The following is a 24,801-nucleotide window of genomic DNA, read 5'->3' on the forward strand; positions in this document are numbered from 1 at the left end:
GACAGAGACATGCACTCGACCTCATGCAGAGACCCGGACAGGGAGCAGGTCCATGCTGAGATGGCCACATGCAGCCTCCCCGGAGCAGGGAGCTGGCCCTGCCCTAGGAATCAGGCTCCCAGCCCATCCCCCGAGTCTGTCCTCTCTGCAGCAGCCACCAGAGGGCGCCTGTGAGCATCGGAGTAGGTCCCATCCCTCCTCTGCCCACAGCTCTCTAGATCCGCCCCCCCCGCCCCCCCCCCCCCGCCCTTGGGGTAAAATCCTGTCTTCCCTAAGTCCTACAAGGCCCTGCCATTCCTGCCATATCTCCTCCCCACTCTCGCCTCCTCCTGTTCCCCTCACCCACTCCACTCCAGCTACAAGGACCGCCTTCCTGCCCTCCAACACGCCCGTCACGGTCCTGCCACAGGACCTTTGCACAGGCTCTTCCCTCTGCCTCCACTACGACCACTGGTGTGCTGGAATTTCCTATCCCAGCTCACGAGAGCCGACATTTAAATTTTCAGGAATTTTGTGAGCCAGTTAGTAAACACCGCCAATACTAAAAAGTAAGTTATGTAAACTTACAATTCAATAAAAACCTTAAAAAGCACAGAGGCATTAAATACTCAATACCCCCCCTCCTAGTCATTCTACTATGCTTACACTAGGCTATCCAGTCACCTGTCCCTGTGGCAGAAAACTACACAACAGCTGACATGGTGGGACAGGTCAGGGCTGCCCCACACACCCATCCGGAGAGCTGACCCTTACACCTCTGTCCACACCGCCTCCACCAGGCTGTAACGCCGCCCACACTCCGATCTCTCCCACTGACGTCCCTCCCACACGGGGCCGGCCCCCGGGGAGGCGGCTCAGAGCTCTGTCTCCATCACCGTCACTCTGCTGCCCCTCCCTCCGGGTCTGCTGCCCCTCCCTCCGGGTCTGCTGCCCTCCCTCCGGGTCTGCTGCCCCTCCCTCCGGGTCTGCTGCCCTCCCTCCGGGTCTGCTGCCTTCCCTCCGGGTCTGCTGCCCTCCCTCCGGGTCTGCTGCCCCTCCCTCCGGGTCTGCTGCCCCTCCCTCCAGGTCTGCTACCCTCCCTCCGGGTCTGGCCTGCAGTAGCTCAGGAAATGACTGCCTGTTCAACAAATGCCAGCGCACCCTGGCTTGCACACACACCCACGAACGCCATCACACACGTGTCCACGTCCCCACACATGCACACCACAAACACGTCCAGCATGCCTGGGAGTTGAGGGGGGGTCCCCAGGTCAAGAGCATGGGAGGGGGGGGACAGGGATGCATGAACAGAGGGTCTCCTGCCCCTGAGCCTCACACTTGGGCCCTCCCGGGGTCTGGGGGAGGAGAGGCTGAACCTTCCCCGTGGAGGGGAGCAGGGTGTGGCCGTTTAGTATCAGACCCGGGCTCTCGGGAGAGCTGTGGCCTCCGTACGGAAGGCAGAGAGACAGCCCAGAGGCAGCGACCGGCCCGAAGTCACACAGCACCCAGCCTGGCTCAGGGCCTCCGGGAGGCGGTGCTGCAGGCTTCTTCCTCACCCGGCGCCTGCCCTCCCCCGCTCAGGGCCAGATGCAGGGGCACTGGGAGCAGAGAGAGGAATGTCTAGGTCAGAAGGCTGCGGCAGGTGACAGAGGGTCAGACTGGGTTGGAAAGTGACCCAGCTCTGGCCTGGGTCCGAGGGGAGAGGAGGTGGTGGAGGAGGGGGTGGGCACTGGAGGAAAGGCGTCCCCGGCCTCAGGGACAGCCGTGCAAAGGCTGGATGGGAGTGGTGTGTGAGTGTGTGTGTGCGAGTGTGCGTGCTTGTATGTGTGTGTGCATGTGAGTGTGTGTATGTGTGTGCGTGCCTGTGTGTGCGTGTGAGACAGTGTGAATGTGTGTATGTGAGGGTGTGAGTGGATGTGAGTGTGTGTGTATGCATGTGCATGTGCATGCGCATGCCTGTGTGTGCGTGAGCGTGTGTGTGACAGCGTGAATGTGTGTGTGAGGGTATTAGAGTGTATGTGAGTGCGTATGTGCCTGTGTGTGTTTTTGTGGGAGTGTGTGAGAGTATGTGTGTGTGTGTGTTTGTGTGTGAGAGAGTGTGTGTGTGAGTGTATGTGTGTATGTGTGTGAGTGTAAGAGTATGTGTTTGTGTGTGTGTGTGTGTATGTGTTTGTGTGTGTGTGTGTGTGAGAGTATGTGTTTGTGTGTGTTTGTGTGTGAGAGTGTGTGTGTGTGAGTGTATGTGTGTATGTGAGTGTGTGTGTGAGTGTAAGAGTGTGTGTGTGTGTGTGTTTGTGTGTGTGTGTGTGTGTGTGTGTGAGAGTATGTGTGTGTGTGTGTGTGTGTGTGTGTGTGAGACTATGTGTGAATGTGCGTGAGTGTGTGAGAAGAGAGAGAGACTGGGATCTAAGTGTCACCAGGTAAGGAGGGGATGACCTGCCGTGTCCAGGTCACTCCTCTGGGGTCCCCGCAGGCGCCCGGGCGGCTGTGCCCGTCGCCCGATGTGAAAACAGAAAGGGGAGCTGGGGCCGGGGGAGGAGACCCTTTGACGGGGGCGTGCAGGGTGGCGGCACAGAACACAGGCAGGGCCCGGGCAGGAGCACCGCGGCCAGAGCACTACTCACATATTCGGCCGTGTCATCCGTCTCCCACTGCGCGTGGGAGGAGGCGGCAGGGGAGAGAGGAGGCGGTGAGCAGTGCCGAGAAGCAGCGCGAGGGCAGGAGCGCGGGGCACCCCACCCCCCGGACGCCCCCCGGGCCCTGGAGCCCGGCCCACCTGGGCGTCGGCCAGCATGACGTCCTTGATGCGCGGCGGCCCGCGGGCCTCGGCGCCCTCCATGCGCACGTAGTGGACCTGGTAGCCGCGGATCTGGCCGTGCTGCCGGCCGGGCAAGGGCGAGCGCCACAGCACGCGGATGGCCGTGGCGTTGAGCGCCTCCGCCTCCACCTTCCGCGGCGGCGCGCTGGGCACTGGCGGGGGAGGGGGAGCGGGGACGAAGGGGAGGGTGGGGGCCGTTACTGGGGGGCCCGGCCTTGCCCCGGGCAGCTGCCCGCTCGGGGTGACAGGTGGCTGCTGTTCACTGGGCGCCCTAAGTGCAGCCCTAGTGCCCACTGCTGCCCCGGGGCCACCTGACAGGGGGGCACCCACACCTCGTTCTGAGAACCACAGGCCCACCCCCATCCTCGCAGCCGCCTGCCACACGGGGCTCTTTTCCCGTTTGCAGACGGGGAACCCGAGGCCCAGAGAGTGGATCCCGTGGCCCCAGGGTCAGGAAGAGGCAGAGCAGGTCTGCCCCCAGGCAGGGCAGCTGTCCACTGGGCACCGAGCTCTTTCTCACCAGCCCCCAGCTCGGGCTGCCCGCCCCCCCCACGCCCCCCATGCTCCCGGCACAACGTGGGGCTGCCCCCCTGACCTGCCAGGGCTGTAGCTTGGAAAGCAAACCCGGGGCTCACAGGGGCCCCGTGTCACGGGGGAAGCTCCCGCTGCATTCAGCCCCAGGCCCTCAGCCTCCCTCTCACTTCGCAGCTTAAAACTTTCTGCCTCGCCAGGGGCCGCGGCAGGAGCACTGGCACCGGGATTGGACCAACGGTACAGATCCGTCTCTCTGTCTCCCCATAGCTGGTGGTGAAACGTTACCAGCACACAGTCAGCCTACTCTGAGGTAGGAGGGGCCAGACCCAGGCAGCCGCAGCCCCGGGCTCAGCCCAAGAGAAGTCTACACGGTAGGTTTTTGAGGGACCTCAAAAAAAAAAAAAAAACCCACAAAAAACCTCAGGGTTTCTGCAAGTGCTACTTGCTGCTTCTGACACTCTGGTCCATGGTTTCTACCACGGGACCAAGCGGCGGGGGAGCCGGCTCACTTCCCAGGCAAGAGGCTCCGGGAGCCGATGGCACCCAACGGGCCGGAACAGAGGATCCCAAGCCCAGGAGCCGGGGTTCCTCGGGAGAGAGCCAGCTGCGCGTCTCCCTCTGCAGACAGTGACTTCCACCTGTGGGCCACCAGCCAGCCGGGCTTTCCGCCGGGAGGCTCCGGGGCGGGTGGGCGGGGCTGGAGGGGCCGGGCCGGGCGGTGGGCGGGGCCTGAGGGGCCGGGCCGGGCCGGGCCGGGCGGTGCTCACCGTCCTCGTCGGTGCGGACGACCACGGGCGAGCTCTCGGGCCCTGGTCCCACCTCGGTGTGAGCGACCGTGGTGATGCGGTACTCCGTCCACTTGTCCAGTGCCTCCAGCAGGATCTGGGTGGTGGTCGGGGGGATGCCGTTCACCTCCTTGGGTTGCGGGTCCTCCGAGCCCAGCGGTCGGTAGCGGACGCTATAGCTCACCAGGGCCCCGTTGTGTGTGTCCGGCGGCGGCGGGCGCCAACTTACCAAAATGGCCGTGGAGCGTGTGCTGACACACTTAACATCTTGAGGGGGGGCAGACGGTTCTATTGGAGGGGGGGAGAACGTGGGGGCGGGGAGGGGAGCGGGACGGGCGGGGGGGGGGGGGGCGGGGAAACAAAAGATGGGAAAGAGAAAATAAAAAAGAAGATGATAACAAACAAAACAGGACCAAAAGCAAAGAGAAGTCGAACCCAAAAGAAGCGGGTGTCAACCGAAGGTGAGATGGGTGGGTGGGGGTGGGGCTGGGAGGGCTGGCCAAGAACTCTGCTCTCACTGACGTGGCTCAACCTATCGGACACACAGTAGGTCTTAGGCAGAGGGCCGCCACGGTCCCCGTGGAGCACACGTGAGTGTGCCAGGCACTGTGATGAGAGGAACAGCCACAGAAGCCCGTTTACTGGGCACACACTATGTGTCGGGCACCTCACCGAGTGGAATAGCAATAAAAGCCCCGTGTACCAAGCACCTACTGTGTGCCAGGCATGGTGCCGAGGGCTTCACCCGGTAACAGCAAAATCATCTGTTTACGGTGCTGAGGGCTTCACAGGGTAACAGCAAAAGCATCTGTTTACGGCCTTGGCTGGGTGGCTCGGCTGGTTGGAACGTTGTACACCGAAAAGGTTGTGGGTTTGATTCCCAGTCAGGACACACACCGAGGTTGCAGGTTCGATCCCCAGTCAGGGTGAGTGTGAGAGGCAGCCGATTGGTGCTTCTCTCTCACGTCAACCAACCCGCCCCTCCTTCCTCTCTAAAATCAATAAAAACATATCCTTGGGTGAGGATTTAGAAAAACAACTTATTTACTGAATCCCCATATTATACCAAGCATCATGCCAAGTGCTTCATAGAATAGTAAATGTACTTTAAAAAAATATATTTTTTATATTATTTTTTACAGAGAGGAAGGGAGAGAGACAGAAAGCCAGAAACATCGATCAGCTGCCTCCTGCACACACCCCACTGGGGATGTGCCCACAACCAAGGTACGTGCCCTTGACTGGAATCGAACCCGGGACCCCTGAGTCTGCAGGCCAATGCTCTATCCACTGAGCCAAACCGGTTAAGGCAGTAAATGTACTTAAAAAAAAAAAAGTTTTTATTTCAGAGAAAGGAAAGAAGAGGGAGAGAGACAGAAACATCAGTGATGAGAATCATCGACTGGCTGCCTCTTGCACATCCCCTTCCTGGGGATACAGCCCACAACCTCCTGTGTGTCAGGCTCTGTGCTGCAGGCGTTATTGGGTAACGGTAATAGTTCCTATGAGCCCTGACCGGGAATCGAACCGTGACATCCTGGCTCATGGGTCAATGCTAAATCATTTAGCCACACCGGCCAGGCTAAATGTACCTTTTAATCCAACACCTATTATATGTTAGATGTTTTGCCAGAGGAAAAACAATAAAAGCCCCATTTTCTGGGCACCTACTATGCGTCAGCCACCATACCAAGAGGAAAAGCAATGAAGTCCCATTTATCAGGTAACTACTATGTGCCAGGGCTTCATGGAATGACAGTAAAATGTTTATTGAACACATACTGTGTTGCTGGGCACTGTGCTAAAAGAATAGCAAAAACTCCATTTACTGTGTGCCTACTGTGTGCCAGGCGCACCGCCAGGGATGGTATAACAGTAAACACATTAATTTACTGAATGCCTACTATGGGTCAGAGGAACAGCAATTAAAGCCCCATTTATTAGACACCAACTGTGTGCTAGGCATCTATGGCGCTAAGAGCTTCATCAGATAACAGTAAATGCATTTATTTACTGAACACCACTGTGTGCCAGGGGATACCACTGCCAGGGAATAGTGATAAATGCCCTATTTATTGAGCACTCACAGTGTGGCAGCCACCGTGCCAAGTGGAAAAGCAATAAAAGCCCTGGCCAGTGTGGCTCAGTTGGTTGGAGTGTCATCCCGGGTTCGATTCCCAGTCAAGGCACATGCCCAGGCTGCAGTTCAATCCTTAGTCAGGGCGCATGTGGGAGGCACCTATCAATGCTTCACTCTCACATCCATGTTTCTCTCTTTCTCCCTTCTCCTTTCCTCTTTCCCTAAAATCAATAGGAGCAAGGCCTTGAGTGAGAATAATAATAATAAAAGACCCATTAGGTAATTACTGTGTGCCAAGCACCATGCCAAGGGCTTCACAGAGTGACAGTAAAATACTTATTTACTGAACACCTACTGTGTGCCAGGTCCTATGCTAGGTAACACAATAAAAGCCACATTTATTGGGCTAGCGCTTCATAGGATAATAGTAAGCACATTTATTTACTGAACACCTACTGTATGCCAGGAGAATAATACTGCCAGGGAATAGCAGTAAAAGCCCCATTTCCATTTATTTGGTACATACTATGTGCATGGTGCTAAGTGCTTCATGGGTTAACAGTAAAGGCATCTATTTACTGATCACCTGTCCTACCAGAGACTCTAGAGCACATGTGTCAAACACAAGGCCCGCGGGCCAAATCCAGCCCGCCAGGCCTTGCAATGTGGCCCGCATCGCGCTGTCATCACTGCACTCCGCTGTCAGTTTATGACATTGTCAGTTTATGACTGTTCAGTAAACCATTTGGCCCGCGATTTAGGCTGGATTTTAGATTTTGGCCCCTTCTCTGATTGAGTTCGACACCCCTACTCTAGAGACTACCCCAGAGCTTACAGCAACCAGGACCACTGCCTCGGCCTCACTTGAAAATGATGCCAATGTCTTGAGCATCACTGTGTACCAATTATCCTGCCGAGGACTATACAAGAGTAATGCAAGTGCCTACTGTGTTGATCCTAAATTCAGAGCTTTATAGAGAACACAGCACATACTTAGCACGTGCCAAGGACTTTATAGATCAGAGTTCTGTTTTGAACCCCTACTGTGCATCTGGCACTACACTAAACATTACAGATCAATAGTCAGTCTTATTTCCTGAGCACCTACAATGGATGGGGCATTATAATAGTCCTCTAAAGATAAAAATAGCAGTTGCCTTTTATGTAGCACCTACTGTGTGCCAGGCATTGTGCTAGAAGGCTCACTGAAAACCAGTAACAATTCCCTTATATTAAACACTTAGCATGTGCTAGGCACCGTACTAAGGGTCTTGTAGCAGATTAATAGTTCTCACTTCTTAGGCACCTACTGTGTGCCAAGAACTGCTAATGCAGTAACAGGAGTCCCCCTACACGAAGTACCTACTGTATGTCAGCCCTATGCTGAGGGCTTTATTGGATAACAGTAGTAGTTCCCATGTATCAAGCACACCTACTGTGTGCCAGACATGTGCCAAGGGCCTTCTATAAAAATGGTAATAGTTCGTATTGAGCGCTTACTATTTGTACACACAATGCCAAGGGCTTTGCAGATAGTAACTCCATGTTTTGATAAAATCCGTGCATCAACACCATGTTAGGCCCTTTCAGACAAACAATGGCTTCCATCTGAGCACCTACGTTTGCCTAGCACCAGGCCAACCTCTTTTAAGAAAGGTTGCCCTAGATGGTTTTGCTCAGTGGGTAGAGCATCCACCTGTGAACTGAAAAGTCCCAGGTTCAATTCTGGTCAAGGGCACATTCCTGTGTTGCAGGCTCGGTCCCCTGTAGAGGGTGTGTAGGAGGCAGCCAATCAATGATTCTCTCTTATCATTGATGTTTCTATCTCTCTCTCCCTTCCTCTCTGAAATCAATAAAAATACATTAAAAAAGAAAGCACCACTTATTGAGCAGATTGTATGCCAGACATTGTGTCAAACAAAGGCTTTGCAGAATAGCAGCCTCCATGTTTTAAGTACCTACTGTGCACTTGGCATGAGGTTAACCTTGTGACAAACTGCTAATACCATCCATTCACCGAATGCCAACTGTATGCCCAGCACTGTGACAATCCGTGTTCAGATTTAAAACAGCAGCTGCATATATGAAGCATCTACTGTGTACTAGGCAATGTACTACAGTGACAGTTCCCACATATTAAGCACCTACTGTGTGTTAAGAGGCTTTATGAAATAACAGTAACAGTCTCCATGGGTTGAGCACCTACAATGGGCCAGGCCCTGTGTTATGGGCATTACTGATACTAAACCTCAAGTTCTAGGCACCTTTCTTGACACGCAGCATCCTAAGTCTTTTATAGACTCAAAATGCGTCCTACGGATCATACCTCATTTAATACTCATGGCTCTCCTGGGGAGCCAGATCCATCACCCCGATAGCCCCATGCTACAGATGGGGAACGCAGGTTCAAAACACGGCTGCCTGGTTTTCTATTATCCCTGACTGAGTACCTACTGTGTACACAGCCAGGCCCCCACCCATGCTGCTGCTTTTTATAGATCACCCCCCATTTTGCAGAAGGAAAAACTGAGACCAGGAAATGGCAAGTTGCCTGCCCAAGGGCACGTGGCAAGGATCTGAACCTGGGCTCAGCTGTTCTCCGCGGACTCTCTCAGCGTAAGGCTGCGAAGACTGACCTCAGCCTGTACCTGCTCTCAGCTCAGGCCAGTGGACGGTGGCTGGAGCCACCCCCCCTCGGCTGGAGGGATCCCCCAAAAGTCACTGGCCTTACACCGAGCACCTTCCCCATCCTCCAGCCTCCCTGCTCACTGGACACGTGTTTATAGAGTGTCTATGACAGGCACACCCCGCGCTCGGCCCGGGGTCCGGAGATGAATCGGAAGCCCCATCTTCAAAGCAATCAGGGACTCTAGACACTTGGGGTCCCCTCCCCCATTTCTTGACCAGCCTCCCCAACCAAAAATGCCCAAGGGAATCAGGCAAGAGCGGGGGGGAAAAATAACCACTCAAGGAATGTGCCGGAAGGAATGGATTCACTGAGAAAGGGGGAGGAAAAATAAAACCAAAACCATAATAAAAAATACAAAACAACGGTGGTGGTGATGGTGATGGTGATAATGAGGAAACCATAATAAAAGAAGGACGCCTTCCAGAGCACTCCCAGTCTGGTTACCTACCTTCCACTCTTCAACTGCTAACCTACAAGACTTTCTTACGAGGGAGGGAATGGCGGGTGCCGAGCTACCGGGCGAGACCCGGCTCTGGGTGGGTCTCCGGACGCGAGCGGGCCCACAGCCCAGCTCTGGCCCCCCCGTGTGGCCGCGGCAGCTCCGGACGGCGCCGATGAGGCGGGCGGGCGGGCGGGACGGTGTCTGGGGAGACCCACGGCCGAGGGGTCTGGCCTCCACCTACCCTGGAGCTCCGCTTAAGCAGCCCGCAGCCCCTGGGACACGCCTGGCCCTGCGTCTCGGCTGTCGTTCTCTCAGGCCCCACCCGCCTCGGGGCGCGAGGTGGAGTCCCTTCTCCCCGGTCCCCGGTCCCCTGTCCTGGGCCGCCCCCGAGGTCCGCGTGGCTGGGCCAAGGCCGCTGTGTGCCGACCCTGGAGGCCGCCTCCTTCACAATCCGGCCCAACCTGCAGCGTCTTGGGGGTGTGGACAGAAACGCCAACATGGGGCTCGGGGCGTCATGAAGACAGAAAGAGCGGATGCCTTTGACACGTGTACCAGACACTGTGTGAGGCAGATAGGGAAAAGCAGCAAGATTTCCCAGCAGCGTGCTGCTTGGCTGCGGGGTGGTTGGATTGGGGGGCAGGGGGTGAATTTGGGGGGTGGATTCGGGCTCTGGACTGTCCGTGCAGCCCAGAGCGGCTGGGCGGGGGGAGCAGGCAGGGTGGGCCGTCTTTGTGAACCTGCTTGAGACCAGCGCGTACTCACCTTCGCGGCACCCTGGCCGGTCTCTCACGTGGCCGCCCGAGCCACAGGACACCCTCACTGAGTGCCGCGCACACACACGCCCGACGCCGCGACCTGCGGCCGCTCCGCTCGGCTCGGCGCGGCTCGGCTCGGCGCGGAGGGTGGGGGAGGAAGGCTGTGTGTGTGGGGGTGTGTGTGCATCTCCGAGGCCTCTGATCCCAGCGGCCCACACCCCGGCCCCGAGGTGCTGTCATTCTGGACTGACTTGCCCGGGTGCACACACCTGGGCGGCTGGAACATCAGAGCAGTGAGGCCGCGTCCAGCACGGGCCTGGGTGGCTAACGCGACTGACTGAGACGCGGGAGGGGAGGAGGCCTCCACGCAGGAGGCCGAGGCAGAGGCCGAGGCGGCGGCGCAGGCCACGCCAAGCCCCGCTGAGCAGAGAGGAGAGAGCAGAGGAGAGAGAGGGAGGCAGGGGCGCAGCAGGAGGGGCGCGTGGCGGTCCTGGGTTCGGAGGAGGCGGGGAGGGCGGTGCCGGGGGCCACGGCGTGGCCCGGAGCCGGCTCCCAGCTGCAGGGTCCTGGCCAGAAGGGAACTCGCTTGAGACAGGAAGGCCGGGCAGGCACAGCAGCGAACGCCGGGAATCTGAGAGCCCTGAGGCGGGCCCTGTGCTATCCCTGGCTCTGGCTCCCACCCCTGTCCTCGGTCATGGAGACCCCGCGTTGGGGGAAGGGCCACCGGGGTGCGAGCTGTTACAGCCACGTGCACCCCTCTCATTAGCCCCAGATCAGGGAGACGAAGGGAAAGAGGTGCCCGCAGCAACTCTTCCTGAACGAAGGGCAAAACCCCAAAGCTGGTCCCCGAGACACAGCCACCGGAGCCTGTAGGACCCCCGCCCCGGCGGGGAGCGGGGGCAGCGCCTGTGGACACGTCGGAGGCCGAGGAGCCCCCCACCCTGCCGCAGGCTGCTCCGGGGTGAGCGCACGGAGGCCGTCCGCGCCGGCCGAGGTCCCCCCCGGAGACGGGCGCGGGGTCCGCGAGACACCTACTGGACTGCAGCGTGCGCTGCCGCACCACCGAGGTGAAGGCGCCCAGGCCCTGCGGGGAGCGCGCCGCCAGGCGGAAGGCGTACTCCGTGTTGGGCTTGAGGTCGTCCACCACGAAGGCCGTGGCCGGGTCGAAGGTCCTCCCGACCTGGGAGCGGGGCCGGGGCCGGGGCAGGCGGGGGGAGAGCAGGAGAGATGGAGACAGAGAGACACAGAGCGTCAGACAGAGAAACGCCAACAGAGACATCAACGGGCACGCACGGAGAGGCAGAGAGGGGAACGGACATCACAGACAGAAACACAGACAGACAGAAGGAGGGACGTGGAGGGGCACAGAGACCGGCACCAATGCATTACCGAGAGGGAGACACAGGAGAGGAGAGGGAGACACCGGGGGGCGGGGGACGACACAGACAGGGAGATGGAGAAACAGAAAGGAGAGCGGAGGGAAAAGGAGTAACATGGGTGGGGGTGAGGGGGGGGGCAGAGAGCAGAAGGAGAGAGACACGGACGTCAGGGGGCCCGGGAGGCAGTGCCAGCCGGCGGGGCCCGGTGCGTGCCCTCCGCCTCCCCCGCGGCCCCGGGTACCTCTCTGCCGTGGTCGCCTTCCCGGAACAGGAGCTCATACTTGACGATGCTCTCCTGCCGTGGGGGGCTCCACGAGAGGCCGATGCTCGTCTCAGACTTGGCCTCGGCCCGGAAGTTCATGGGCTGGCCGGGCACTGCGGGAGGCAGAGGAACCGAGGTGGGGGGGAGGCCGGGGAGGGGTCCACCCCGGGGACCTAGCCTGCCTGGAGCCCGCATGCCCCTCAGAGTCCCGGGGAGCTCAGGCTGCTGGTCTCCGAACGCTTCCCGAAGGTCCTCCCACTGCTCTCACTGCTCCCGTGTCCCCTCCTGCTGTCAGCTGTCCACCTCCATTCTCCCGCCCTCTGCGTCCAATGGGAAAGCATTTACAGACCCCCTTTTCCAATCACCCCGCCTTCCACGCCCCCCAGATTAAGGGACAGAGAAGGTGGTGGGGACACTCTTTGGAGCCTGCAGCTCCATCCCCTCCTCTCCGTGGGGGCAGTCCCAGCCCTCCTGTCCCTTCGCGTGGGCTCCTCAGGCTTCCTGGAGCTGGGGTTCAGAGAGCCCGAGCCCGCGAGGAAAGGACGAGAAACCGGCAGAGAGTGGGGGTCCCACACACCTAGATGGCCCCCGCCTCCTGCCCCCCAGGTCCTTCCGTCCGAGCGGCCGGAGCCCAGCCACTGCCTTGGGGTCATTTCGAGAGGCAGCGCTCCAGCGAGAGCAGCGGACTCCGACGCCGCGGCCCGGCCATGAGGAGCAGCTGGACACGGACGGCCCCCGTTGCTCTGGTGCAGCCGTGGGAGCCCGGGTGTCTGACCGCAGCCCCGGCTGGCCAAACCAGACTTCCCGAGGGAAGCCAGGACTCCGGGCTTCCTGGGACAACCTCCTGCTGTGAAACGCCGGCACGAAGGTATCGTAAAGCACCGTGTGGCACAAACACACCGCCCCGGGGCGTCTCGGCGAGAGCGGCCAGCTGCCTGTCTGCCCCGCTGCCTCCCCCTCTGCCGGGCACTCCCCCCCCCCCCCCCCCCGGAAGCCACGCCGCCCGCAGGCACCTCACCTCCCTGCTGCGTCTTGACCTGGATGGGGTCGGAGAGGGGCCCATCGCCCACGGAGGTGAAGGCCAGCACGCGCACGGTGTAGGTCTCGTCCTCCAGCAGGCTGCCCACCGTGGTCAGCAGGCTGTCGTCCACGTTGTGCTTCTGCCAGTTGCCCACGGGGTGCTCGGGCTCCATGGTGTAGTAGATGCGGTAGCCCCGGATGAGGCCGTTGGGCTCCACCGGCTCCTCCCACTGGATGATCATGGTGGTGGCGCTCAGCATGCGGGCCTGCACGTTGCGCGGGGCGCTGGCCGGGGCCTGCTCGCCCGTGCGGGTGACCACCGCCTCGCTGGGCGGGCCCTGGCCGATGGAGTTGACGGCCGACACCCAGATCTCGTACTCGGAGTTGGGGCTCAGGCCCCCGATGCTGTAGCGCGTGGTGGTGATGTCCTCTTTGATCTGGTACGGCCCGTCCTGGCTCTTGGATTTGTACTCGATGACGTAGTAGGACACGGGGTCCGGGTTCCCCGAGTCCCACGTGATGGTGATGCTCGTGGCCGTGTTCTCGGTCACCACTGGCGTCCCGGGGGCTCTGGGGAGAGCTGCGGGCGGGGGGCCTGGTCACGTGGTGGGCCCGGGAAGCCGTGTGACTCCCGGCCACACAACGGCTCTGAGCCTCGGCTCCCTTGGCAGTGACATCGGGCCTGAGGACCCCTATCCCATCGCCTACTGCGGGGTCAGCAAACGCCGGTCCAAAACCTGCTCTCGCAAATACCGTTTTATTGGAGCAGCACTTACTTATGGCCAATGGCCACCATTCCACGGCGACGGGAGAAATGAGTGGCTGCAGCAGCGGCTACATGGCCCATAAAGCTGAAACCACTTCCTTTAAACGAATATTTGCTGTTTTAAGAAAAGTATTTACGTTGGAAGGAAACACAGCTCTCTCTCTCTGGTTCACTCTGCTCAGCCACAGGGCCCTCCTGTCTGCTCCCATTCACACTTGCTGTCCCAGGACCGGGAATGCCCCGATGGCCACATGGCCTGCTCCTTCTAAAACCATTCCTTAAGCCCTCACTCACCACCGAGGCTAGAAGCTACCTTGCCCGGTTCCTGTCACCACACAGGTCATCTCATTTCCACATGTGTCTGTCCACCCCACCAGTGGGGCCAGAGTATTGTTTACAACTGTGTCTCAGCACCTGGATAATCGTGACTCTCTCCACACCGGCCTCAGGAAGCATTCGCCAAGAGTTCAATCCCTCGGCAAAATGACCAACAAACCAGCTGACCTAGGGCTTGTTAAACTTTTCCTGCAAAAGCTCAGACGGTAAATACTTTTAGCTTTGCAGGCCTTTGTTGAAACTAAGCTCTGCTTTTGTAGCCAGAGAGCTTCCATAGACAAGGCATGAACAAAATGGGGGTGTGTCAATAAAACTTTATTTATGAAAAACAAGTGGAGGGCCAGCTTCAGCCTGAGGGCTGCAGTTTGCTGGCCCCTGTTCTAAAGTTAGAAAAAAAAAATTGTGGGTACCTTCCTCCGAATCTCACCACAAACTTGAGACGTAGGGAGAATCTGCCGTCCTCACACCTTGCCCTCCCGATCTCTCTGAGGCTTTGCATAAGCTATTCTTTTTTTTTTTTTTTTAATATATTTTATTGATTTTTCACAGAGAGGAGGAGAGAGGGATAGAGAGCTAGAAATGTCGATGAGAGAGAAACATCGACCAGCTGCCTCTTGCACACCCCCTACCAGGGATGTGCCTGCAACCAATGTACATGCCCTTGACTGGAATCGAACCTGGGACCTTTCAGTCCGCAGACTGATGCTCTACCACTGAGCCAAACAGGTTTCGGCAGCTATTCCTTTTCTTAAAACGATGCTCCTTCTCCTTTGGCTTATTCCCTTTCAAGTGAAAGTCTTTCCTTGACCTCACTTTCCTGGGACAGGGGCCTTTCCTCTGGGGGTGTGAATGGGGCTTTGTGGCCCCATCACAGCCCTCACCGGCCTGTGTCACAGCTACGTGGCTACACAGGTGTTTCCCGCTTTGGACTGTGAGGTCCGCAGAGCCAGACCACGCCTCCTTCCACGGGGCAGGCCCAGAATCACGTACAAGCAACAGCCGTATGACCACAGAACTCTCCCCTTCAAGGCCACGAACGTCCGAGGCCAAAACGCAGAGGTGTTCCACCTGGACCCCACCTTCTGCACCAGGATCAGGGGGCCATCTGCCCGCCCCCTCCCCCCCCCAAGTCCCCTGCTTACATTTCACCGTGATCTGGGCCACAGCCTCGATGACGCCCAGGCTGGACATGGCTACGCAGGTGTAGTTGGCAGAGTCCTTGACATCGGTGAGCTCCAGCACGTTCCGGCCCACGGGCATGTCATCTTCGGGGGTCAGGTCCTCGGCCCCCTGCATCCACTTGACGTAGGGCATGGGCGAGCCCACGGCTACGCAGGTGATGTTCACGTTGCCCCCTGGCATGATCTCGTGGCTCATGGGCAAGATGGAGAACCGAGGAGCCACGCGGCGGACTGGGGGCGGCAGGAGGGAGATGCGTGGGGTTGGGTGTTGGGGGGGGAGGGGGAGACAATGCAGAGGGGAAAAGCAAGAAAAGCAAGAAGAAAGATAGAAAGGAAGGAAGGAAAGAAAGAAAAAAAAAAGGGGGGGGGGGAAAGTGGAAAACAATTTAAATATAAACAGGGCTGTTTCCTTTCCCCCAGTTGAATTTTTTTTTAAAATTCCAAATGAAAAGAAAACAAAGAAACCAAATTAAAGAACCAAATTCCAACACAAAGAAACCAAAAACTTCAAAGGAAGGTACTCCACAAACAATAGAGATAAATCGATATATAATCAGAGACATGAAGCATTATTCCATAGCAACAGGGTTTCAGAGACCAGAGGGGACTGGTCACAGCACAGTTACGAACACAAAAATTTATCAGCTGTTTCTCATCTTTGATGACAGAGGTGGCTGCAGGGGGCTGACCCTCCACTCGCTCTCCCAAGTGGGGAGCTTCGGAGGGTCCTGGCTGCATGTGGGGGGCTCTGGGGAGGACAGGATGAAGGGGGGGTCAGGGGGAGAGTTGGAACCAGGCGGCACGGGGGGGCCGGGAATCTCAGCCCCCTCCCCCCCTTCCTCTGGGTGATGAGGGCCCCGCCCACTTCCCCGGGGGCCCTCCAGGAAAAGATGAGAAACTCTAATGAAATTTTTGTGGTTTTTGGGTATAGAAACCCTTCTAAAAGCTTCTGTCGGATCTCACAAGTTTCCATTGATAAATGCAGCTCTCAGAGTCACAAACAGCATGCAAAAGAGATTGGTTGAGAGGAGAGAGAGAGAGAGAGAGAGAGAGAGAGAGAGAGAGAAAGGGAAAAGAGAAGAGAAAAAGAGAGAGAGGCAGGAAGAGGAACGGAGAGAGAGCTAATGCATGGGAGAGGCCTGGATCTCAGGGGCCTTAGTGCATACACTCATGTGGGTGCCAGAGAGGAGAGACAGGGGAGGCCAGAGAGAGAGAGAGAGAACACAGGGAGAGGGACAGAGAGAGGGAGGGAGAGACAGAGAGAGGAGCAGGAGGGAGGGGGCCCACTTCAGTGCTGCATGTTAATTCTAGCGGATGTGACCCAATGTGACACGCCACATTGTCACATCACAGCCCTGGCAGAGTACAACAACAATGATAATAATAATAATAATAATAATAATAATAATAATAAACGTGGGGCATGAACTTGAACGCTGAGGAAAAACAGGGACATGTTCTGTGCGTTTCTGAGCGGGGAAGCGGGTGCAGCCTTCGGTCCCCATCTCGCAGACCACGAAGGCAGCAGGACGCGTTTCGGGGGCTCCGTTTTCAGAAGTTGGATGGGTTTCTGGGCTGGGGTGTGGGAGGAGGAAGGGGTTCATGCTCACGGGCACCTGGACTTCCAAATGGCTTGCTGCCCCTTGGGGAGGCGTACGCCTGGTAAATCCTTCTAGCCAGAAAGAGCTCACCCCTGGCTATGGCCTGGGGCCTCGGAGGCCACGTGGGCAGGTCCCCAGCCCGGGGAGGGGCCCAGGAGCCTCGTCTCTAACTGTGAGGAGGACAGAATAAAGTCTTCAAAGGGCCACGTGACTGCCAGCGTTCCAGCCTGCCTCTCATGTCCCCGTGGTGAAGGGGTACAGCTGCCCCTAAGAGGGTGCTGGCTGGCAGGGGGTGTGGCCTGCTCTACAGAGGAGGGGGCTGTAGGGGGTAAAGGGAGGCAGCCTGGTTCCTTCTCTTGCAGCCTGGGTTCCTAGCGGAAACCCCAACCCCTGTTTTCTGAACCCCTGAATGGAGGCAGAGAGAAGGGGGGAGCTCTCGGGGGGAGGGAGGAAGGAGGGCCAAGATGCTGACAACCTTCGGAAAAGGAAGCCCCACGAAAAGTCCAGAGTCACACTGGAGACAGGATGGAGGACGGGGAAGGCATCCCCCGAGGGGAGGAGTGGGGCAGGGCAGGGAGGGGAGACAGAGGGGCCATGCTGACAGACACACAGACAGGGGTGTGATGGGTGGGGCTCTGAGATGGGGGGAGCTCTCTGGCAGGGCTGGGCGGAGGGTGAGTGGCGTTGGAAGAAGAGAATGGGGTCCGGCCAGCCAGCGGACGTGGTCCAGGCCAGCCACCGCCACCAGCATCCACAGCGAGGCATACGAGTGGGATGCCCGATGCTGCGTTGTCATGGAAACGGAACACGATGGGGGATGAGCGCGGGAGCTAATTAATCAAGGACAGAAAACAGCATCGACGTCCAAACCAGGAGAAACTAATGAAGAAACAAAGCGGGGGGAGAAAAAAGGGGAAAAATCCAAAACACCAACCAAACAAAAGAAATTCTTCCAAAACAGAACACCCAAAAGCAAGGAGAAAAACAACAACAACAACAACATGGAATGGGTGTGGGGCTGAAAATCGGGGTCTGAAAGGAGGAGGGCTGTGGCTTCCCCGGGGAGGGGCCCCCCACCCCTGGCAGAACACAGGGTCTGGCCCCCCTGCCCACACCGAGGGCCTCAGCGCCATGAGGCGACACCTCACAGAGAAAGAACCTTCGGGGCAAACCAGCCCGGCCCCACGGGGCCCCCTCTACAGAACCCCTCTCGACCAGACACTCCTGGCACAGGAGGCCCCGCCCTCGAGGCCCCTGGGGCCGAGGTGGGGGCACTGCGGTGGCCGCAGAGCCCTGTGGCCTGGGGAAGGCCGCTCAGCCTCCCGGAGCCTCCGTGCCCCCACCTGTGACCTCCTGAGGCCACTGGGCGGCCCGGGGCCGTGCCTCGGACAGAGCTCGGCCGAGTGCAGGACGAGGACCGTTTCCTGCTGGGCTCCCGGGCTGTGGGGAGACAAACCCGACTCTCTCCTTTGGGAGAGTCTGGGGATGGATTGGAATGAAAGCATTTTAAAAAGGAAACAGTAAGACTTTCTACGGAATCCCTATCTCGCTGGATCCCAACCACACTGCAAGGCCGATGTTCTGATGCCGGCTGTGGAGGAGGGCGTGGTGGCTCGGAGAGGGGCCGGGGCTAAGTCGGGAGACACCAGGGAAGTGGCCGGCCAGCCGGAGGTCAAAGCCAGGCATGCCGGCCCCTGCCTCGGAGACAGCGAGCCTTCTCTCCTGTCCCCGTGGGAGGGAGCAGGGTCACAGCCGGTGTCCCTTCTTGGCACTTGGCTCTTTGAGCCCTGTGTGTCCTTACCCACTGAGGACACCACAGAGGGCAAAGGCACCCGTCCCCTACGCACAGCTGTCCACTGGGTGGTGCCCAGCGACCACCCGTTGGATGATAACCAACAGCCATCGTAACAAGTGCCCAGCGCCTTCAGCAAAAGGCTTACCGTACGGAAAGGGATTGCCGGGACATCAAAGGGCGCTAAGCGCTAGCTTTAGAATTTAAAGATTAAGCGAGAGCCCCATTTATCCCTCGGTAAGGCTCAGCATCCCGCCCCAAAAAGAACCTGTTCACATCGGATCTTAAAATACCTCCCCTCACGCCCAGCTGGTGTGGCGCAGTGGTTGAGCATCCACCTATGTGCCAGGACAGGGTTCGATTCCCGGTCAGGGCACCTGCGTGGGTGGCAGGCTGGATCCCCAGTGGGGGGCATGCAGAAGGCAGCCGATCAATGATTCCCTCTCAGCACTGATGCTTCTCTCTCTCTCCCTGTCCCTTCCTCTCTGAAATCAATTAAAAAAAAATTTTTTTTTAAAATAAATCTTCCCTCAGGAAGTATCACCCTTTGGAAAGTACCTTTCTTCCAGACAAGGCATACCTCTTGAATATGCAAAAGCCTTGCTGGGGGAAGCTGTTAACTGTGCGTCAGCTCAGTGTGGGAGGGCATTTATCAACCACAGTGATGGTAGGGCCCAGAGTCCCCAACATGGCCGGCAGCCATCGGTGAGAGGGACCTGCCAACAGCGGTAAAAGCTGACGCCCGACACTTTGCCCACTCGCTTTCTCACCACCCCATCCTCTCCCGAGGGCGGGCCGCGGGCAGAGGGCTGGTTTGCCACGAGTTCGGGGAGGACTCTGCCCTTCGGCACCGGGTTCCCGGGCGTTCTCCCAGCTGGCAAGGCCGGGCGGCTGACCCTGTGCTCTGCCCCGGTTGGTGCTGACACCCACCCGCGTCATCTCTCCACCCCCGGCTGCGAGACTGAGGTGCGGGCGAGAAAGTCAGGTGGGCGCGGAGCCCTCGGGACAGGGTGGCCCCGCGGGACCCCCGCCCCCAATTACCGACCTGAATGGAGGGTCCAGGCGGGTTATAAGGGGACCACACCAGCCTTGGTCCTCAGCACGCTCCGGCTGGCTCTCGTTTCCAGCTCTTCTCATCACCGAGTAGCCGGGGGTCCCAGCGGGGGGGACCCGCGTGGGTGAGGGGTCGGGAAGGTGGGCGGTGGGGGTGGGGGGGGTGGCGGGTTCGGGAGGGGGTGGGTCGCTTCAAACCCCGATTCACATGGAAAAACAACTCAAAAACCATCAAAGCAACCGGGAGACGACCCCTCCCCCAAGCAGGAAGAGGCAGAAACTCAAAAACCAAAAGTGGGGTTCAGGGGAGGGGAGGGTGGGGGAGAGGGGGAGGGGAAAACTCAAAAGTGAGGTGATCTGGTTGAAGCACTAGGTAGGGCACTCGACAGTGTCAGACATCCCAATGGTTCAGCAAGCCGCAGCTCCGAGGGGGTGGGGGTGGGGCTCTGCCGGGCATTTTGGGGTGCGAGAAGCTCCTGGATGCTCCTCCGGACCCCAAAATGAGGATGAGGGCAGGGAGGGCAGGGGAGAGATGCCGAAAGTTCTGCAGCCTCCACGCGCTGAAGCTTAGATTACACCTGTCAGGGGAAGGGGGGGCTCCGAGGCCTGATTTCAAATCCCGCTCCTCAGCCCCCGCATTGAACCTCGGCCTGTGGCCCAGGGAGGGTGGGTACCGCCTGCCCTAGGCCCCTCCTCCCCAACTCCCCACCCTCCTGCCTCTCTTCTCCCTCCACCAGCTCCCTCCGCCACCAGGCAGCATGCGAGGCCTGGAGGGACCTGGCTGGACCCTTGGCCCACGGGCTGACCAGCGAGCGGCCTTGGCAAGCTGGCATTTTGAGCTGGACATTATTTCGCTGCACTATAGATTTTGTCTATTGGTGTCCATTCTTTGATACCCTCTCTCTCCCCATGTCTTTTTTTTTTTTTTTTTTTTTTTTGCTGTGTTCTAGCAGAACATGAGATGAGATCTGGCCAATCGGCGGGCTCCCTGGCCCCTCGGCTGCAGCCGGGACTCGGGCTTTCCAGGTGACGAGGTGTAATCTAATGTTCCCCTCACCCCCACCAGAAACAGAGGAAACAGCGATGCAGAGAGTGTGAGGCAGGCAGCAGGCGAGAGGGGTCTAGAGCTCAGTGTTCCTGCAGAGCGCCTCCCTCCCCCCTCCCGCCGCCCGCCAAGCCCACCCGGAGCCCCCTCTCTCCTAGGGATAGGGTGGATGAGACAAGGGCTGACGGGCCATCGCCTACCCCCAGGCTCAAGTCCGGGCCCCCGGGGGCAGCGTGGCTGGGTATAATCGGCTGAACTGGGGAGCTGGCCAACGCTCCCCGCTGGAAGTCTTTCTGGAGATAAAGGAGGGGAGAGGGGTTCCAGGCCCGATATCTTCAACTACTTCCTGTTTGGGGGGGCCGAGAGGTAAGGGGAGCACTTAGAGGTCATGTCCACTAATTATACGGCTGGAGTGCCAGAGATTTAACTTTAAAAACGATCTGTCCTATGAAATTCCACACTGGGAGTCGGTATGAAAAGACCGGGGGACAAGTCTCAAAGGAGAGGTTCTGGAGAACCCCTCGGAACTGGGCAGTCTAGGTCTCCCTCTGGTGATGGGCATCAAGTCCCAGGGTCTCAGCTCAGCATTTGACCGGCGTTGAGTGACGCCAGTCCCACGTGGCCTCCTCCAAAACCCTCACGGTAAGTCCCTGGACAGTTACTCCCCATGTCTCAGCGGCTCTGAGCCCTCCCTGCGTGTCTGTCCCCACCCCGGAGGCGTGTGGCACACCATTTACTGGGTCCTGTGCACCGTGGTTCAGGGATGCTCCGTTGCTAGACCAAGCAGGAATGACACTGTCTTGGGCCACTAATTCATCCCTTAACGGCTTACCATTTTAAACACAAAAAACACGGCTTTAACAGCCGGGGGAGTGAATAATCTGGTCATCGTCCCAACTTGTCAAAAGCCGAGGCTGCACCTCCCCAGGGGGGTTCTGGGGGCGCGGCTGCCAGCGGCATTACCACACGGGCTTGGTTTTGACTCTGGTCCTTTGGATCTCAGAGATGATGGTCAGGGGAAGGGCACGTCTGAATAGCCCACCCCCTAAACAACCCGGGACATCAGCAAAGCTCGAGATTGTAAATTGGAAAAAAGCGTGAGATTTGGGAATTCTTTGCAATGAACTCCCAGGGCTGGCTGCTCTGGCAGCAATGTCAATGCTTGTCGCTTTGAGGGCAGAGCGACCGTGCCAGGTGGCCCGTATCTCGTGGGGTGGGCTGGCTCCTATCTGCCAGGGGAGCCTAGCACCCAAATGGGGCCTTTCTTTGCCTCCTTCTGACACGGAGGCCACAGAACTGCCTGGGCCCTGGGGGAATGGCAGGGCACAAGAGGAGAGACGTGGCTCCGGGGAGGCCACTGGCCTCACGGGGGTGGGTTCGGAGCCAGGAGAAAATGAGATCATGGAATGGTCTCCGAAAAGCACTAGCAAAACATGAGATCTGAGCACACGAATGAGCTTCTGCCCTGCTTTTCCAAGCACCTTCCCATCAGCCACATTTCCCGACAGGGGATCTTGGGAGGTATGTCACGGGGAAACCGAGGTCCCCAAACAAGGCCAGTGCCGAGTCCAGATCGTCTGCTTGAAGTCTTGCCTTCCCTGTCCTACCACAATCCCAACGGCCATGTCTGTTGTGCCATGGACGACACAGGGGCCATGAGGAGCGTTCACTAGCTAGAAGGAATCCCCCCAGCACCCCTGTGAGTGAGACATCCTAACGACCCTTACTGATCGTTATGGTGACTAGCCAAAGCCACACAGCCGAGAAGCAGAGGCAGGGTTTGAACCCTGGTCTGCTGGAGCACAGAGTCTGCGCTCTCACCACTGGGAACACAGCCCCCAAAGTCCAAGTGGTCTCAGAGACCCTCAGCTCCAATTCACTGGGGCATGATTTTGGCAGAGGGAGACCCCTCTCTTCCATCTTTTGGAACTTCCTTGAGGGTCAGCCTGATGCTCTCACAGTGGATTAAAAAAGACAAGAGAAACACCTCTCCTCTTTCTTGCATCCACACTCCTCTTGCCAACCTGGCCCTATGCTTCATAACTGGGAGTTTCGTAAAGGGACAAGAGGGGGAAGAGGTGACCCCAAAGAGGATGCCTCTGCCCTGGGGGATCCTCTCTGCTGGATAGAGGCTGGGGGCTGGAGATGAGAAATCTAAGTGGGAATTACTGGAGACTGGTGTGGGGGTTGGCGTGGGACTCTCGAGGGCTTGCCATTAATTCGAGGGAGGGAGCAAATGATGGGAGCATGCACCTCTGAAGGTCTGTGAGAGTGAGAGAGACACAGAGAGAAAGAGAGCCGACAGAGAGAAAGGCAGAGAGAATCGGGGAGGCAGAGAGAGGGGCGGAGAGGCTGTGTCCAAAGTTCCCTTGGGTTTTCTCCAGAATTCCACAGCTGTGATGCTCAGGGACTCAGAAAGTGGCCGTGCTGTATTTCTGGACAAAAGACACCTGTGACTAGACCCCGAGCCTGCGAGGCGGTGGGGGAATCGGCCGCCGCTGCCGGCAGGCGGAGGCGGGGCGCGCAAGGCCAGGATCACTGGCGAGGGACTTCCACCGCCCGCCAGGCCACGCCTTCTGACGGGCGGCTCCGTGTCTGTGCCCAGCCAGGCCCCACAGTCACACACCAGCTGCCGTTCCGAATGCTGTCAAGCATGCATCCTTTTGGGAGGAGGGTCCGGCTTACGGTAGCCACTTCCCACGTGTGGACCTGTCACTATACTGAACAAGAATTCAAAAATGCTGACAGCCCATTCGGCTGTTCTTCAAATGCCTGTTTTTTGGGGGGGCTGTTTGGGAGAGTGGGAGATAGTCTCATGCTGAGGCAGAGGATGGAACCTGCCTGCTAAGGCCCCTTCCCTCTGGCAAGGCTGAGGTGCCAGATCTGGGGAAAAGGGGGCCGGCTGGGGAGAGTCAGGCCAACTGATGACACCCTCCCAGCTGACACCCACCTCCCGTCCCCTGTCTATGCCCTGCCCCCCTGGAACCCAGTGGCCACTTTCTGCCCAGCATCTCAGCTGCGGGACTTCCGCCCTCCCAGATGGTAGTTGGGACAGGAACACTGGCTTTTTAAGTCACAATGCGTTTGGAGAACAACCACAGAACAGCTCAGCCCAAGAAACCGAAATCAAACAGCACAGAAACACAAGACAGAACCAAAGACAAAATGCTTTGGAGGAGGAGGGGGGCCGGGGGAAAGGGATGGGAGGGGGGGAAAAATAACGAACTGATCGGTTTCTCCCCCTCCCCCCCAAAATGAAACAGAATGAAACCAAAAATACCTCATAATTAAATAAAAAGGAATCAAGGAAGAAAAATGAAGAAAACCAAAAGAGGAACAAAAAAAGAAAAAAAAAAGAACGGAACGGAAGACGAGAAACACTCCAACAGAAGGCGTTGGGAATTCACCAAACCGAACCGACAAGAGTGGCATGCAGAGAAATTTTTACATTCTCCCAGCATGCATCAGGCCCAAGTTACCATGACGACGAGGAGTGCAAAAAACTTAGCAACAACATTACCAACAGGATGCATAGAGGCGACCACAATGCAAGCATCGCATGTGTGCGGCCTGCCCTAGGCCGGGCTGGGCGCGGCTGAGATTTTCGTGTCTTTCTGGATTTTTGCTCACGCTTGGCGGCTTTTTGTTTTGTTTGCTTTGCACTTATTATTCGTATTCTGTTCTTTTTTTTTTTTTTTTTTTTAGTTCATTTATCATTTTCCACGTGCGTGCCTGTGTGTGTCCATGTGCGTGTCTGTGTGTATTTCGTGTATGTGTGTGTTGTGTGTTGTGTGTGTGTGTGTGTGTGTCACTTTCAGAATGTAAAAATGTGGGTAAAGAAAGTAAAAAAGAAAAAAACACACCAACCTTCTCGAAGCTCTGAGGGATGTAAAGGGGGTTTGATGCAGAACACAATGACATGGGGAGGAGAGAAAAAATAGGGGAGATACAGAGAGTAAAAAGAGGACTTCCCAAGGCTAAAAGCTGCAATCGTTTGTTGTTTTCTTTTCTTTAAACCAGAAAATAAAAATAAAATTAAAAAATAAAAAAGAACAGCAATGACCTTTTTTTCCTGTCCTCCTCTCCTTCCTTGACAAACACAATCTATATTTGCCTTCCACAGTTCTTTTTTAAGTTCAAGTTATGGAGCATTTGAGACCCAGGCAAAGATTTGGAGGGCTGGATACCCCCCCAAAGGAAGGAGGCACAAGCCGGGGCCCCACCTCTGGGGGCTGAGGACACGAAGGCCCCTCGTCCTTGTCACAGCCTGGCTCGAGGCCCGCC

At 57.7% G+C, this 24,801-nt stretch overlaps 1 protein-coding gene across 1 annotated transcript in view; it reads right to left on the reverse strand.

Annotated features, from left to right (window-relative positions):
* Positions 1-24,801, reverse strand: part of PTPRS (protein tyrosine phosphatase receptor type S) — a 99,650-nt gene that overhangs the window by 19,710 nt on the left and 55,139 nt on the right. The window contains exons 7-13 of the mRNA XM_084883688.1: positions 14,988-15,257; positions 12,742-13,323; positions 11,703-11,836; positions 11,118-11,262; positions 4,099-4,404; positions 2,756-2,949; positions 2,604-2,630 (exon numbers count right to left, since the gene is read on the reverse strand). Coding sequence (XP_084739814.1) covers positions 2,604-2,630; positions 2,756-2,949; positions 4,099-4,404; positions 11,118-11,262; positions 11,703-11,836; positions 12,742-13,323; positions 14,988-15,257 — 1,658 coding nt within the window. The remainder of the gene's footprint in view (positions 1-2,603; positions 2,631-2,755; positions 2,950-4,098; positions 4,405-11,117; positions 11,263-11,702; positions 11,837-12,741; positions 13,324-14,987; positions 15,258-24,801) is intronic.

Source organism: Pipistrellus hanaki (assembly GCF_964339955.1).
Source record: "Pipistrellus hanaki genome assembly, chromosome: 5".
In the NCBI taxonomy this organism is placed as follows: Eukaryota; Metazoa; Chordata; class Mammalia; order Chiroptera; family Vespertilionidae; genus Pipistrellus; species Pipistrellus hanaki.